Source organism: Melospiza georgiana, chromosome 9 (assembly GCF_028018845.1).
Source record: "Melospiza georgiana isolate bMelGeo1 chromosome 9, bMelGeo1.pri, whole genome shotgun sequence".
Taxonomy (NCBI): domain Eukaryota; kingdom Metazoa; phylum Chordata; class Aves; order Passeriformes; family Passerellidae; genus Melospiza; species Melospiza georgiana.
Window position 1 is genome coordinate 3946481 of NC_080438.1, and position 16575 is coordinate 3963055.

The 16575-nt window shown below is 53.1% G+C and overlaps 1 protein-coding gene across 5 annotated transcripts in view; it reads right to left on the reverse strand.

Annotated features, from left to right (window-relative positions):
• Positions 1–16575, reverse strand: part of CACNA1E (calcium voltage-gated channel subunit alpha1 E) — a 153794-nt gene that overhangs the window by 99278 nt on the left and 37941 nt on the right. For all 5 annotated transcript variants that reach the window (XM_058029920.1, XM_058029921.1, XM_058029916.1 and 2 more), the window contains exon 3: positions 5021–5287. In XM_058029920.1, the coding sequence (XP_057885903.1) occupies positions 5021–5287 (267 nt within the window). The remainder of the gene's footprint in view (positions 1–5020; positions 5288–16575) is intronic.

Below are 16575 nucleotides of genomic sequence, written 5' to 3' on the forward strand. Positions count from 1 at the left end.
GTGCTTTGTTTTCTCCCACATCAGATGAGTAATTACAAAACCTCTCAGCCACCCAAAATGCAGAGCAGCCCTCTCCTCCCTCCAGGCCAAGTAATGAGAGCCCATGTCCCTCCAGCCTTCTCCTCCTCCTCCTCCTCCTCTTCCGTCTGGCTGCTCCTGGAGGATCATTAGGGAGCCGATAAAAATAGGTTTTCTTATTGATTTATCTCCTTTACCCAATGCTCTCTCCCCTGCACCGTTGACTTGTTTCCTTAGCAACTGGGCTGATCCCTGTGCACGCCACACCTGCAGCTCCACGCTTCCCTCAGGATGCCTCTGAGGCAGGGACAGTGACCCCAGGCCATGGGGGCACCCCCCAGGCCACCTGGAGGAGGGATAACCCCATGCCTGCAGCTGGAGCTCCTTGGTGGCTCTGCCAGGAAGATCTTGCAGCTGTGAGCTTCCTCTTCACCTTCCTCGCCAGCCAGAAGCCCAAACCAGAGCACCCACCTGGCTAAGGCAGGCAGTGAGCCCAGCTCCAGGCCCTGGAGGGGTTTATGGTGCTGGGTGAATGGGTTTATGAGGCCTTGGGGAATTCTACCTTCCAGTGCCACCAAAAGAGCAGGAGCAACTTAAGCCCTGTCCACGCCTGCATCATCCAGGTTCCAACACCTCCTAGAAAGTCATGTCTCTATTTCCCACCTCTCCCCACACCTCCCTGGGGCTCTCTCTTCCCCTCAGATGCCAATGAGAAAAAGTTCCTACACCTGTGGACTTCATCTTGCTGGTCCCAGTCCCAGCACTGCTGCCTGTCCCACACAGACAGGACCACAGATCCACACCTTCAGCATCCACCCTTAGGATGCCCCAATCCTCCTCCCCTCAGCAGGAAAGAGAGCACCTTCTCTCCAAGGTTGTTTTCACAGAATCATGGAATGGTTTGGGTTGGGAGAGGCATTAAAGTCATCTCGTTCCAACCCCCTGACACAGGCAGGGACACCTTCCACCAGACCAGACCAGGCTGCTCAGATTCCCATCCCATCAGAGCTTCAACAATTCCAGGGAGTCCACAGCCTCCCTGGGCAAGGGAGGTTTTTGGTTTCCAAGAAAAAAACCAAAGTGCCAAGTAGAGCAAAGTCTGTGAGCGGCCCTAATTCAACTCTGGGATTCCCCATCCCCGCAGCGCCTCCCTGGCTTGTCCCCGAGGACACAAGGGATTTCCCTCCACTGATAACACTGTCCACAGAGTTGTGGCCCCTCCTGGCTCTCTCCATCCCTGTGTCCTGCCACAGAAAGCAACATCCAGACCCCAAATCCTCCCACTTGGAACACGAGCCAGCTGCTGTGTGCCTGCTGCACAGAGGCTCAGGGGAGTGAATTTGGCTTGTGCTTGTGTCCTGGAGCACCCAGCCTGCCTCAATCCCACTGCAGGGACGCAGGAGATTCCCCTCCCTCTCTGCAGTCCCAGCTTTTACAGCTCCAAAAGGCAGTGGTGTGGTTTCCACCAAGGGTTAAGCCAAAGGCAGTGACAGCCAGGAGTCCAACGGGGCAGAGCTGCCCACACTGCTGCCTTTCCTTCCCTCCCTCCCTCCCTCCCGTAGGGATGCAGGATGCAGGATGTGGGATGCCTGCCTGCCACGTGCAAACAGCTCCATGGAGAAGCGTCTCCTTCTCCCCCACCTCACCCTGGAAATCAAATCTCTCTCCTCTCCTCCTCCCTTCTTTTTTTTTTTTTTTTTTTTTTTTTTTTTTAAACAAAAAAGGACCACATCATGTGATTTTCCTGCCTTAACATCAGTTTTTTAACTTTGGTTGCCACAGCAACAGGATGCAACTTGGCATCACCATGACAACAGCTGCCTCTGTTTAAATTCACCATCTGACAGGCAGCCTCGCTCTCCCCGGCTGTCAAAAAGATGGACCTGCCATCACACCTACTCGCCCCTCCCAAAAAAAAACCCTTCTAAAATCTGATGAATGGAGGGCACAGAAAACAGCCTGGGAGCAGGGGGAGGGGGGAAATGTTCTTGGGGAGGGTAAGGATGGAGCTGCCCAAGGATGGCACGACATGGTGCAGGCTCTTCCCTTGGGAAGGCGAGACCTGCTGGAATGTTGGCCGGGGAAAAGCCAAGGTGGAGGAGATGCTTGGCCAGGGGGGTTGTGCCCACACAGCACCAGGTCACAGGGACAGCAAAACAGCTCAGCCACTCACGGGTGTGCTTCCCACGGAGCAAAACCCCCCTGATGATGCTCTGAGGGCACTCCAGCTGCTCCAGGCCAGCCCAACACCAGACTGGGGATGAAATAGATGAAATCCCTCAGCACAGGGAACATGGGCATCCTCTTCCCCTGCCACACTAGGGGTAGGTGCAGTGGACAGGCTGCAGGCAGATGCTGTCCTTGGGGACACAGCCAGAGCCACACAATGTCATCTGGCCTTCCTGGGGCGGGAGAGGGATCTTATCCAGGTCAAATGTGATTAAGCGGATGAGGAACGGAGCAGATATAGATGAGCTGCAGCCCATCTCGTATCCTAACTGAATTGGAGCCTTCCAGGCAGCCAAACAAATGAAATCAGGGTGAAAGGCCTGGCCATCAGCAGGAGGAGAGCAGGCAAGAGGACGAGGCTGCGTTTCCCAAGGAGAAGAGAAGGAGATGTTCCCTACAGCCAAAGCAGCAGCTGCACCACAGTTTGGGCAGGACCAGGTTTAAAAGAGCAGCTCCAGTGGAGGTTCCCAGCGAGGAACTCAGCAAAGGTCTGCCTCCCATGGAGCTGCATCCCAATCCCAGTTGCTCGTATTTCTCCTCCTTCTCCTCCATGCATCATCCCTATTTACACTGGGAAGCCAAACTGCAGAGGCTGCTGGTTATAATTACACAGTTACCCAGCAGATATCCAGGCCTGAATCACCAGATATTTTTAGCCCTATTACCTAGTCAACCAGAGCTGGATGAAGAAGAGCCTCCACTCCACCCCGAGCTCCTCTCCAGCCCCTTTGGCTCTCCTCAGTGCTGAGCCCACCCTGACCCACAGCATCACCCTCCCAGGGCCAGCAGCTCCTACTGACCATGGCCAAGATCCAATGCTCTCCTCCCTAAAATTCCCTGGCCCAGGAGCGATGCCATGGGCTCCAGGCCAGGCAGCTGAGGTGCTCACATGGTTTTCCTGGCCCTACCAAAAGGCACCAGCTGCCCGTGCCAGGCTACAACTCCAAGGATGGGAACAACCAGCCTGGCCAGCCTCACCAAACTCATCACCAAAAGGCCTTGCCCATTCCCAAGCCCTCAAAACTCCAGTGGTGCAGAGAAACATCCAGGGCTGGATGGGTTTTTCTGGGAAAGAGATGGCAGCAGGGCGGGGGACAGGCAGGAACACCGAGCTCCCGCGCCTGGAGCACGCCTGTTCCCAGCGCTCACATGGGAATATGTCACTTACTTCTGGGGGAAAAAAAAAAAAAAACACCACAAAATGAGCCCATCTCCCTCATGCATTGCAAATTCCAGGGGAGAATAATGCTGGGGAGTTGTGCTCATGTGGTGGTGGTGGTGGTGGTGGTGGAGCTCCAGTCTCTAGGAGACAGCGGCTGCCTGGAGATGAGACATCACGCCGGCACGGGACCCCAGCCCACACCGCGAGTGCCGGCCCAGTGGCAGCACCCCAGCTCCTTCTGGCTCCCAGCAAAAGCTGGAGGGGCCAGAGCCCTCCCACAGCATGCTGGAAAAGCACATGAATAATTTGGCATATTCTGGAAAAGCGGCCTGGCTGCTGCCCTGCAGGGCTCTGCGCTGAGCCGCCCAGGGCCCCGCACTCACCACCAGCACTCCTGCAGCCACCCACACCCTGGGCACTGCCAGGAGGGACAGATTTGGGGAATTCAGCCCCTCCAAGCCAGCCCTTCAAGCCCAGGTCACCCTCTGGAGCCTGGAGCTGTCACAGCTCCCGAGGCAGGAGCTGTTCCTGACGGAGCTGCACAGGGACAATTCCCCTGCCATGCTCTGCATCCCTGGGCCACACCAGAGGCCTCCCCTCGTGGTACCTGTTGCACCAAACCAAGCATGGCACCAGGGAGAGCTCTGCCGTGCCCACCAGAGGAGCCAGGAACTCCACCAACAAGTTGGAGGGAGAGAAAGCAGCGGCAGCAGCAGGAGCTGCATGGAATCAGTGCTGCAGAGCGCGGCACGGGGAGGCTCCCACAGCCACAGCCCAGCCACGCTCAAGTTCTCAGGCTCAGATCCTCCCTGGGGGCAAAGCCCTGGAGGTGTCTCAGGGGCAGCAGGCGCTGGGGCCAGGCTGGTGTGGGGATGAGGGATGTGGTGCTGGGCAGCACCCACGGCGAGGGTGGGAGGAGAGAGAGGTGCGTGGGGAGGGGTGGAAGGATGGAGGAGCAGGGGAAGGAGTGGGAGAGATCTGCACCCTCCACCCTGCGCTAGCAGAGGGGTCCCTGGGATAAAAGCGTGCCAGCTTCACCCAAAAAAGGCCACGGGGCACAGCCAGAGGCTCCCACCATCCTTCCCTCTGCCGCAGGGAGGGGGCAGCCGGTTCCCAGAGCCACCGCGGGGGCCGGGGGCTGCAGGGCAAGGGCGGCTGTGCCCCTGCCAGGCACACACAGTGGGCACAGAGCCACCACCCAGCAGGGACTGGGGACACACGGGGCTCCCCAGGGTGGGGTGGGGTGACAAAACTCCACGAGACATCGAGGCACCGAGGAAAGGCCACTGCCTCCCAGCTCCCCAGGCACGCACACAGAGCATCCCAAAGCACGCAGGGATCACAGCACCCGTCCGTATCAGCACGGGGGGATAATAAATCCAAGCCTCAGGAGGGGCTGGGGGATTCCCAAGGGGGGGAAAAGGGGCTCAGCTCCTGTGAGGATCCGAGGACAGGAGGGGGAGCAGCAACAGGGCGAGGAGAGCATCCCCGGGGGCCGGGGCACCCCTGTGGGCACACCTTACCTGCCCGACAGTGCCACACACGCGTGTCCTGGGCAGCCCCCGAGGCAGATCCGGGCAGCACGGCTCACGGGGGCCGCAGAAAGGATATGGCCAGTCGATGAGCTTCTTGGCGTATTTCCTGACTATGTTTTCTTCCCCGAAGAGGAAGAGCGATCTGTTGACGGTGAAGCAGTTCTGCCGGACGGGGATGGGGTTGTACAGAGCCATAGTCCGGGCTCTCTGCGCTTTGGTTTGCTTGAAGGCTCCCGGGCTGCCTCCCGCAGGGGCAGCAGCTCCTTGCCGGCTCCGGTTCTGCTCGGAGCCCCCATCTCCGGAGCCCAGCCTGCCGGCCACTGCCTCCCCGAAGCGAGCCATCCTGCAAGGAAACGCACAGGTGAGCCAAAGCAGCGGCACCGAGGCGGCGGAGGGGAGCGGGGGGAGGGTGGGAAAGAAGAGGGAGGGGGTTTGCGGGGCGCAGTCCCAACCACAGCCCCCTCCTCCTCTCCGGGTGATGCTCAGCCCCGGCTCTGCTCCATCCCTCCGGGGCACCCGCGGCAGAGAGGAGAGGCAGCACCGGCTGGGCACGGGGGGCAGCCGGGCCCCCCCAGAACGGCCACCCGGGCAGCGGGGCGGGCAGCCAGCCCTCCTCCCCCTCCTCCTCCTCCTCCTCCGTGCCCAGCGGAGGCCGCAGCCGCGGGGTCCCTAAGCACCTTCCCCCCGAAGCAAGGGGTGAACCCCAGGCACATCCCCCCCAGAGCAGCCCCCCAGCCCCCCGCAGCACGGGCAGGAGCCGGGTCCCCGCGGCCACCCCGCGGCACGGCAAGGCACGATTGGGAACAGCACCCGGGCGAACAGGTTGCAGCAGCGTGGTCCAGCCTAGTTGGAGCCAAGTGTCCAACTCCTTCCTCCCGGCTCCATCTTCAGCATCCTGCGGGAGCCCGGCCGCCCATGGCGGGGCCGGAGGGGGCACACGGGCGGTGGGCAGCGATGCCCGGCCCTCGGCTGCCGGGGCAGGAGCACGCAGGGCTTCCCGCAGGAGCCGGGCCAGGGAATTAGAGGCGGCTGGCGCGGCTCTGCAGCTCGGGGACGGCCGGCTCTGATGAAGGCAGCGGCAAGGCAGGCGCACAGCAGCGCGCACACACGCCCGGCTCGCTGCCTCGCTCCATCCAGCGCGTTCTTTTGGCAAGCACGGGAGCTGCCGCAAAGGAAAATCAGAGGCGAGGGGTGGGTCTGAAGGGAACAAAGGCAATGGGGGAGCCCCCACCCTGCCAGAAGCGCGCACACACTCCCCCCACCATCCCCATCCCCGCCCTGGCTGCAGAGGGCTTTCCAGCACACACGGGTGCTCCTAGGTGAGGGGCTGAACTGGGGGGCAAAGGGGGGCTGCCCTCCCTGCATCCCCCCCAGCCACCTCTCTGTGGGCACACGCATCATCCTGCCCATGCCCGGGGCGCTCCGGAGCCGCCCGATGCCCGCGGGTGCCCGGGGAGTGCCCTGCTGCTCACTCGCATACAGATGAGCCTCCACACCTCGGGATTTTCCTCCTCTTGACACACGAGGGTGGCTGGGAAAAGCGGCTCGTCCAGGAGGTGTAAAAACCCTTGGGCTGGATGTGCCCCCCTGCAGGAGCTTCCCTGGGGCTGGGGGTGACCCTGCTCCCCCCTGTAGTGAGGGCAGGGCAGTGGGGACACTGCTGCTGCTGCAGTGCCAAGGTCACCCAGGGTCCCCTGGGGCTGTGCTGAGCTGTGCCCCGCTCTGGGGGCTGCCTGCACACCCAGCCAGCTTTGGGGAACCCACCCTGCCCTGCTGGCACACACAGGGTGCCCCCAGGGATGTCCCCAGGGCCTCTTGGCACAGCAGGGCACAGCACAGCACACACCCTGAGAGCTGTTCACATGCAGGGTCCCCCACTCCTCCTGCTGAACCCCAGGGCCTGTGACACCCTCTCTACCTGCATTTCCCACCCCACGGCTCCAGCCAGCAGCACAGGACACCCAGGGTCCCTGCCATGCTCTTCCCTTGCCCACCCCACCAGAGCACCCTGCCCTGCAAGCACAGAGCCTGCTGCCCTGCCCCTCACACCTGCAGCCAGGGCTGCTTGAGGCATTTCAATTTTAATAAATAAATTGATAAAGCTCCTAATCACATAAATCATTGACTCATTTGGGCCAGGGCTTCTCCGTCCGTGCAGCCTGGCAACACCTGAGCAGGGAGTGGACACTGAGCACTCTGCAGGCTCTGGAGTGGCTGAAGGGCCACAGGGTTTGGGTTTTTTGGGCCAGGCTCTGCTGGGTGCACTGCCAGGAGCCCTTGGTCTGGCTGGGTGAGAAAGAGGAAGGGCCAGATCCTCCTCAGCAAGGCAACAGAGGAGTGTTTGCAAAAAGGGCTGTGGGAGCTCTGCCCCAAGCTCAGCCAGGCACCCACCAGCTCCCTGTGACACCCAACCCTTCCTAATTCTCTCCTTCCAATGATGTTTATAAGCAAAGTGGGGTACCTGGGGGTGAACAACAAGCCCCTGCAGCCCAGAGTGGAGCAGAGGTACCCAGATCCCTCCCAAAGCACAGTGACCCTGGCTCTGCATCCTACTGACATCAGGCAAGGGGGTGGCCACAGCAGCCACCAGCTGGTTACAGTCCCTTCCAGCCAGCCCAGGCAAGACACTGCCCCAAACGAATCAATTTGTGGCTCACCCCACCTCTTCCTCTTCCTCCACCTCCTCCTCCTCCTTCCCACCAACGCTGCTCTTGCCACCTTTCAGCCCTGTTAATTAAGCCTGAGGCTGGTCCATTGCCAGGGGCAGCTCCTCGGCCTCGCAGAGCTCCTGCTCCTGCTGCCCCAGCCCTGTCCCACCCCTGCCTGCCCAGCAAGGCCTCCCCCAGCCCCAATTCAGAGCCCCGGGAGGATGGGGAGGGCTGCACCAGCACTGCATCCCTGCCTGGCTCTGAGCAAGGGCTGAGGAGGAGGAAGGCAGCCTTCATCCTCATTCCCTGAAAGCAGGGATCTGAGTACCTCAGATGCAGGTAAGATCCCTTACCTGGACACTTCTGCTGGGGCCCTGAGCTGTGCCCTGAACCCAGAGCCAGCTCTCACCCCTGCTCCACACTCACTGCTGCAGAGGATGACCCCGCTGGGAGCCTCTCTCCTGCTCAGACAGTGCTAAAGGATGGGATATTTATGAGAAAGCAGCTCCTTAAGAGAAGATTGAGAGCCAAAAGGAAATAAATTAAAAAAAACAAAAACCCTCTCTGGCTATGCCAAGAGATGCAGGCTCTGTTTCCCAGGATGTTTATTGCCATCCTCATCCTGACCCTCACCCAGCACGCTGGGATTTGTGAGTCAGGGACAAGTGTGGCTGATGCCCACATGATTCAACGTGGCCCAGGGACTCAGAGCCAGCTCTGTGGGGCTGTTTGGGTTTTTTATCAGGGCAGGAAATGTGGGAAGACAGGGAACAGCAGGTGCCAGGACAGGAAGGCGCTGGGGATGAGCTCGGTTTTACAGAGCCAGGCTCCAGCAAGCTCTGAGGAGGAGCAGCTCAGGGAGATGAGGGGGGCTCAGCCTGGAGAAAGGGAGGCCCAGGAGAGACCTGGTTGCTCCTGAAAGGAGGATGAAGCAAGGTGAGTCTCTTCTGTTAGGCAACAAGTGACAAGAGGAAACAGCTTCCAGTCACACCAGGGGATGTTCAGGCTGGATTTTAGGAAAGGTGCCTTGTCCAAAAGCATTGTCTAGCCCTGGAAAGGGCAGCCCAGGGAAGTGGTGGAGTCACCAACCCTAGAAGGATTTGGAGATGTGCACATGTGGCACTTGGAGACACAGCCGGGTGGTGGCCTTGGCAGTGCTGGGTTAGTGTGTTGGGAAGGGTGAAAGTTTGACAAGAAAGTCTCACAGATATGTGTGCTTGGCAGAAAGATTTTTGGAGGTAGAATCTGAAGAAGAATAGAAAGGAAACCAAGTTTTGATACAGAAGAAAAGACTGCGCCAGTCTGACTGGCTAACCAAGAAGGCAAAGGGTGTGTTAGTTAGAAGGGGTTTTTATGGCTTAGAGCAAAGGATAAACCCATCCCAAACAAGAAGATGTTTTTACCAAGCAGGAAGATAGCACAGGCAAACAAGGCAGCAAATCCTGCAACAAAAAGTCTCAGAATTTTCCACTGCAAGGAAACTGAAAAAACAACTTCTGGCTTAAACTGTAATGTACTGACTTTTAGTGATTGGAGAACAGTGACATGAATATGGTAATTATAGCAGTTGTGATGGGCTATAGATAAAAGTGAAGGTATAGATTGGTTCTGCTGTATGAAGATGCTCAGCAAAGAAAAGCATAGAATGCATTGTAACCAAAAGAATAGTATAGAATGCATCGTAACCTAAACTAAGAGTGTCCAGGCCTGCCTGCAGCTGGAGCTGACAGCTGTAGGCACAGCTCTGTCCTGCTGTAACACCTTGGATGGAATAAACTGCATTTTGGAGAGCTGCCTGGAGTCCCACATCCCTCATTAACGTTGGACTCGATGAGTTTAAAGCCTTTTGCCACCGGAACGATGCCACATTCTGCGATTCTCACACCCGAGTCCCCTCCGTGCTCTGTCCCCGCCTCTCCCAGCCCCGCCAGCAGGGCCGGACACCCCATGGCACACGGGATCCCGCTGTCACATCCCGGGTGTCACATCCCGGTGTCACATCCCGGTGTCGCATCCCCCTCCGTGGAGCCGCAGCCGCTCCGGCATTGCCATCTAGTGGCAGCTGTCCCCTCCCGGCCACCCCAGGGATGCTCGGATCGGGTGAGAGCCCGCCGAGCATCCCTTTGTGCGGCCAGCGGAGTATCCCAAAATCTTTGCGTTGCTGGCTGCAGGCACCAAAAAATACAAAACCAAACAAACAAAAAAAAAAAAAAAAAAAAAAAAAAAAAAAAACCAACACCCAAAAAATCCCACCAAAAAACCCCAAAACAAAACCAAACCAAACAAAAAAAAAAAACCACCAAAACAAAAAAAACAACAGCAACAAAAAACCACAAAACCCCACCAAGAAAACAAAACAAAAATCCCCAAAAACAAAACTACAAAAAAAAAACCCACAAAAAAAAAAAATCCCCCCAAACCAAACAAACAAAAAAACCCCCACAACAACAAAAAGAAAATGCAAAAAAACCCACCAAGAAAACAAAAAAAAAACTAAAATAAAACAAAACCACAAAAAAAACAAATAAAAACCACAAAAAAACCCAAAAAATCCCCCAAACCAAACAAAAAAAAAAAAACCACATTAAAAACACAACAAAAAACCCACAAAAAAACCCCACCAAGAAAACAAAAAAATCCCCAAAACGAAAACAAAACATTAAAACCACAAAAAAAAAAAAAAAGGCAAAACAAAAAAACATCCCCCCAAAACAAACAAACAAAAATCTCCTGTCTGTGCATTGGTAGGTAGAGATTTGGTGCCCCTGGGCACCAAAAAAAACCCACCCCAAAACAGAAAATCTAAATAAAAGAAAACAAAAAACTCATCAAAACAGGAAACAACAAAAAAAACCCCAAAACACCAAAAAACCAAAAGAATCCCTAAAAAACAAACAAACACAAAAAACACAACAAAAAAACCACAAAAAACAACCAAAAAACCCCACCAAGAAAACAAAAAATCCCCCCAAAATAAAGCAAACAAAAAACTGCACCAAAAAAGCAACAAAAAACCCACAAAAAAACACACAAAAAACCCACAAAAAATCCACCAAATAAACAAAAAAATCCCCCCCAATAAAATGAAAAGCAACCAACCAAACAAAAAAGACCGAAAAAAGCAAAAAAAAATCCCACCAAAAAAACCACAAAACCCAGGGAAAAAAAAAAAAACAACCAAAAATCCCCCAAAACCAAAAAAAGCCACAACAAAAAACCCACAAAAAAGCCCCAAAAATACAAAAAAAATCCCCCAAAACCAACCAACCAACCAAAAAAAAAACCACAAAAAAACCCCACACAAAACAACAACAACAAAAAAAAAAAACACCAAAAAACCCAAAACCAAACAAAATCAAAGAACCCCAAACAAATAGAAAAAATTAAAAAAAAAAACAAAAAAACAAAAAAACAAAAAAACCCAAAAATCAAAACCAAAACTCAGGAACTAATGTTAAAAGCATCCTCTGCCAAGCCTCGGGATGCTCAGAACACCAGAGCTGCTCCAGTGCCTAAAGGGACTCGAGAGAGCTGGAGAGTGAATTTGGGCAAGGGCCTGGAGTGACAGGACAAGGGGGAATGGTGAGATGGGATATTGGGAGGGAATTCCAGAGGATTTCTTCCCAAGGGTGCCCAGAGAAGCTGTGGCTGCCCCATCCCTGGAAATGTCCAAGGCCAGGCTGGATGGGCCTTGGAATAACCTGGGATAGAGGAAAGTGTCCCTGCCCATGGCAGAGGGGTTGGAGAAAATGAATTTTAGGGTGCCTTCAAACCTGGGCCATTCTATAATTCTAATAGAGTCTGGAGAGGGAGGACAGGCTCCCCTTCCATGACTGATATTCCCAGGCCTGCACTCATCTTAGAAAGTGCCTTTTGGCATCCTGATTTATTTTTTAAATGTGGCTCTGCTGAGAGGAAAAAAAAAATAAAATTTAAAATTAAAAAAATAAAAAAATCAAATGAGAGGCATCTCTCCAGTGTGCTCTGGCCAAGTTTCAAATTGGGACTGAGGAGTAGCTGTGACTCAGAAGTGTGTTGATAACCATGCAGGAATGCAGGGTTTTTTCCAGGAACAGTTTCATAAATTTTATATACATATTTTAGTGGGTTTAGCATGCATATTTGTAAATTTTTATGTTTAACCATTGAGCGTAGTTTTGATATTTTGTTAAGCTAAAACATCAAACATCTCAAAAACTTTGCAGTTAGAAGCTAAAAAGTGTTATATTATTTTGAAAAATTAAATTTCTCTTAAAATACACCTTATAAATACACACATTAATGGTGTCTCTGATGCCATTATGATTTCTAAAATTATATATATATATATTAGTGGTTTTAACATGCATATCTGTTAATTTTTAAGTTTAACCATTGAGCGTAGTTTTGATATTTTGTTAAGCTAAAAAAACCTAAATATCTCAAAAACTTGGCAGTTAGAAGCTAAAAAGTGTTATATTATTTTGAAAAATTTAATTTCTCTTAAAATACATCTTATAAAAGAAGATTAAACTCATTTAAGGGAGATGTGGCCCCACGTGCATAGAGTGGGGCTTCTCTGTATCAGAGCCACTGATACAGGAGAATGCTGTTGAATCTTGAATTAAAGGTGGACTTAGCAACCAAATGGTGGGATCACAGAATGGACTGGGTTGGGAAGGACCTTTAAAGGCCATTTAGTCCAATTCCCAATCTTCAACTAGACTTTTAAATGATGGCAGGCTGGGAGAATATTAAAGACAGCAAAGGAACCTCCAGCCCTGGGCGCTTTTAGGGGCACAGCAGGGATGGATGTGCACCCAGCCCCACAGAACCCACAGGGGCTGATTTCCAGCAGGGATGGATGTGCACCCAGCCCCACAGAACCCACAGGGGCTGATTTCCATCAGGGATGGATGTGCACCCAGCCCCACAGAACCCACAGGGGCTGGTTTTGGGGCTCACTCTGTCCCTGTGGGGCTCAGTGCCTGCACTAACCCACCCCCACAGGGCTCAGCACTTTGTGCTCCACAAAAACACCCAACCAAAACCCAGAGCCACCTCTGAAGCCAAACGACTTCAGGGGAGTTGCTGGCCCCTTCAAACACAGGCAGGTGAGACCCCATCACCCTAAAACTGCTGAGAAAAGGGACAGCGTTGCAGGGATGCTTCCCCCTAGCCTGACACTGCCTGCTCTCCCCTTTCCTACCCAAATACCCCACTCTGAGAGCTCCTGGCAATGCAGAGCTCCTCAGGCCAACCCTGCCTCAGCCCTGGAGGCTTTGTGGCTCAACTGAAGGGCCCTGCAATAATCAGCCATTAATAAATTGCCTGGAGTGCCCTGCTGCTTCATTCAGCTTTGCCAGCCCGGGCTGTAATTGGCATTTGCAGTCACATCCTGCCTGCTCTGGGCAGGCTGCAGCGATCCCCCCTCTCAGGGAACAGCTGTCCACCCTCCCCTCTTTGCCACCACATTAAAGGGAATTTCCATGGCTGTTCCCAGCCCCCAAATCCCTGCACACAAGCAAGAGCTTGTGGAGCATCCCCGGCTGATGGCAGGAGGTGAGATCACAGATCCCCACTCTCCTCCGCCTCACACAGGTCCAGCTTTGGGCAAGGCACTTCCAGAGAAATCCACTTGAGAAGATCCAATGAGGGAAAATAGGAATTCTTCAGAATGGCCATGCCCAAAATATTGGGGCTGAGCAGCATGGAGAAAGGGAGAGCAAAGAGGTGAGGAAGGGATGGAGCAGAGACCTGGGGGGAAATTCTCCTTCTTGCCACCAAAGAGCCAGACAGCAAGCTGCCAAACTCTACATGTGTGTGGGAACAAGCTCAGAAAATACATCCCCAGAGCCATCCATGAACAGCCAACAGCAGAAAACTTATTTCTAGCCTGTCAAAGGCTTGGAGAGGGATTTCTAGAAGCATTTTTTCAGCTGCTGCCCTACCCAAAGCAAAAGAAATCCCCCAGCCTCCAGAGGGGTCCAGCACAGCAGTGTTAGCTCCTGCCAAAGCCAGCAGGAGATTTTCTTCTCTCTTATACCCTTTTTATTCTCATTTTCACCCCTCCAAGAGGCAGGTCCATGCCTGAGGAGCCTCCAGTGCTTTCTCTGCTCTCTGCCCACCTTGCAAGGCTCAAGGTGGATAAACCTAGCAGAGCACCCAGTGCCAGGGGGTGGGATGGCACAGGAGCCTCCTTCCTGTCTTTGGGCTGCAAACACCCCTTGCGATAAAAAGGATATTATATTATATTATATTCTTTTTATTATTGTTATTATTTATATTATATTCTTTTATGGTCCATCCAGGGCTGGATGGACCAGAAAAAAAGCAAGAAAGCGAGTTCTGGACCACAACTCCTCCAGCTCCATCTCCAACCTAAAGAAACCAAACTCCCAGGCTCAGCTTTCCCCAAAGCAGCCCTGCTAGCAAACAGGGGTGGCTTTGACAAAACCACGTTGTCAGGACAAGAGCCAGGAGAAGACAGAGCTGTTGAAAATTTTTTTTTCTTTTTTTTTTCAGCAGGTCTGAACTTGCACTGAGCAGCTGATGCTCAAGACAGCCAGAGAAGCCCCATCCCTGGCGTGCAGCCAGGAAGGAGATGCTGCTTCCCTCTCCCAAACCTGTGAAAGAGAAAAGGCCAAAGGAGCAAAACCTCTCTCTGAGAGCTCCTCAGTGCTGGGAGGTGTGAAAAAGCTTCCCCCTTGCTGCAGTGACAGGCAGGCAGCTCAGCAGCCTCCCTGAAGGCAAACACCCTCAGCAGCCAAGGCTGAGCACGGCCCCCAGCATTCCTCAATGGGGAAAAAACTCATTGAGGAATTTTTGGGCTTAATTCCACCAGGGAAAATGCAAGGGAAAGTGTCACATTCATATTTTCTGAAAAATCCCTTCACCCAGGATTTTTCTCCTGGGAAGCTGAGAAGCCTCAGAGAAAAAAGAAAACAATAATTATCTCATTTGCTTCTCCTGTGTTTTGCTGCTTTGGAATGTGGTTTGGAGATTGTTTATCCAACAGGTGATTGTTTCATAGGTTTCATGTGAATTGTTTTGACTCATTGGCCAATCAGGGCCAAGCTGTGTCAGGACTCTGGAAAAGTCAGGAGTTTTCATTATTATCTTTTTAGCATTGTGTAAGTATCCTTTCTGTATGCTTTAGTATAGCATAATTATAACACAATGTAATGTAATGTAATGTAGTATAATATAGCATAATATAATATAGTATAATATAGTATAATATAATATAATGTAATATAATGTAATGTAATATAATGTAATGTAATATAATGTAATGTAATATAATGTAATGTAATGTAATATAACATATTACATATAACATAATATATAAAAATAAATTAGCCTTCTGAGAACATGGAGTCAGATCCATCATTCCTCCCTGCCACGGGGCACCCCACAAATACAATAGGAAAGGAAGTTACAGTGAATCAGGTGCTGTCTATGAGTTGCAGGGATGGGACATCCACAACTTTTCTGAGCAACCTGCGCCAGAGCCTCCCCACACTTAGTTGAGAAAATGCCATTTTGGGAGTGCCCAGTGAACCATCCTCCGTATTGTCAAATGGAAATGTGGAGAAAATGAAAAATAAGTGATTGTCTGATCAAACTAGATCCCTCCTGAGGTCCCTGAATTAATCTATTACACTGTTATCCCTGAAATACAAACAGTGTGGGAGGTGGGAGGGTCAAGGCAGGTACTACACTGGAGAAATAGAGAATAGTAAATAACATTAACCCTACAAACTGGAGAGGCTGGAAAACGCCTCTGTCACAAACAGCAGCCAGCCTCCCATCAGAACCACACAGGGACAGCTGGGGACTGGCTGGGAGAGGGGAAGAGGCTGAATTATCCCAGAGGAGGGAAAGGACTAGGATGAAAATGAGCAGGAAATATCAGAAGTGTGGGTGCTGCAGCGAATCACGCTCTGCCAGTGCAGGGAGATGCTAAAAACCAGGCAGTGCTGAAGCTGTGCTGCCATCCAGAGGGACTCCAGCAGCCTGGAGGAACAGCAGAAGAGCAGCGTGGAGCTGGAAACACCAAACCCTGCACTGGGGGAGAAACAAACCCGTCTGTGCTGGCTGGGGAGGGGCTGGGCAGGGAGAGCCCCACAGAAATCACAGAATCACTGGGTTGGAAGAGATCTCCAAGACCATCGAGTCCAACCCAGCCCCAACACCTCAACTAAACCCTGGCACCCAGTGCCACATCCAGGCTTTGTTAAACACACCCAGGGATGGGGACTCCACCACCTCCCTGGGCAGCCACTCCAGAGCTTTATCACCCTTTCTGTGAAAAACTTTACCCTAATATCCAGCCTGTATTTCCCTTGGTGCAGCTTGAGGCTGTGTGCTGTGGTTCTGTCAGTGCTGCTGGAGAAAGAGCCCAGCCCCAGCTGAGCACAGCCATCTTTCAGGAGCTCCAGAGATTGATGAGGGCACCTGTGAGTCTCCTTTTCTCCAGGCTGAGCATCCCCAGATCCCTCGGTCATTCCTCACAGGGTTTGTGTTCCCAGCGCCTCCTCAGCCTCGTTGCCCCCTCTGGATGTGCTCAAACATCTCAACATCCTTCCCAAACAAAGGGGACACAGCACTCACTCAGGGTGTACCCTCACCAGTCCCAAGGACACATCCCAAGGGACGTGGTGGCCACCAGCACTATGGTCTTATAAAAAATGGGCCAGCAACTCCCTGGGGTGTGTCAGGCAAAGCCAGTGGGTCAAGGAGGTGGCCTGTCCCCTTCACTTAGCCCTGGTGACACATCCAGAGTGCTGTGCCCCACAGGACAGGGGACAGGGGCTCCGGGAGCAGCTCCAGGGAAGGTGACAGAAGGACAGGAGCTGGGAGAGCTGGGGCTGCTCAGAAGAGGCTCACAGAGGATCTGATCCATGCACAGAGGGAGAGAAGAGGCAAAGCTCCTCCAGAGGCTTCAGACAACAGGCACAAACTGCCACAAAACCAATTCTGCCTGCACAGAGGAATAAAC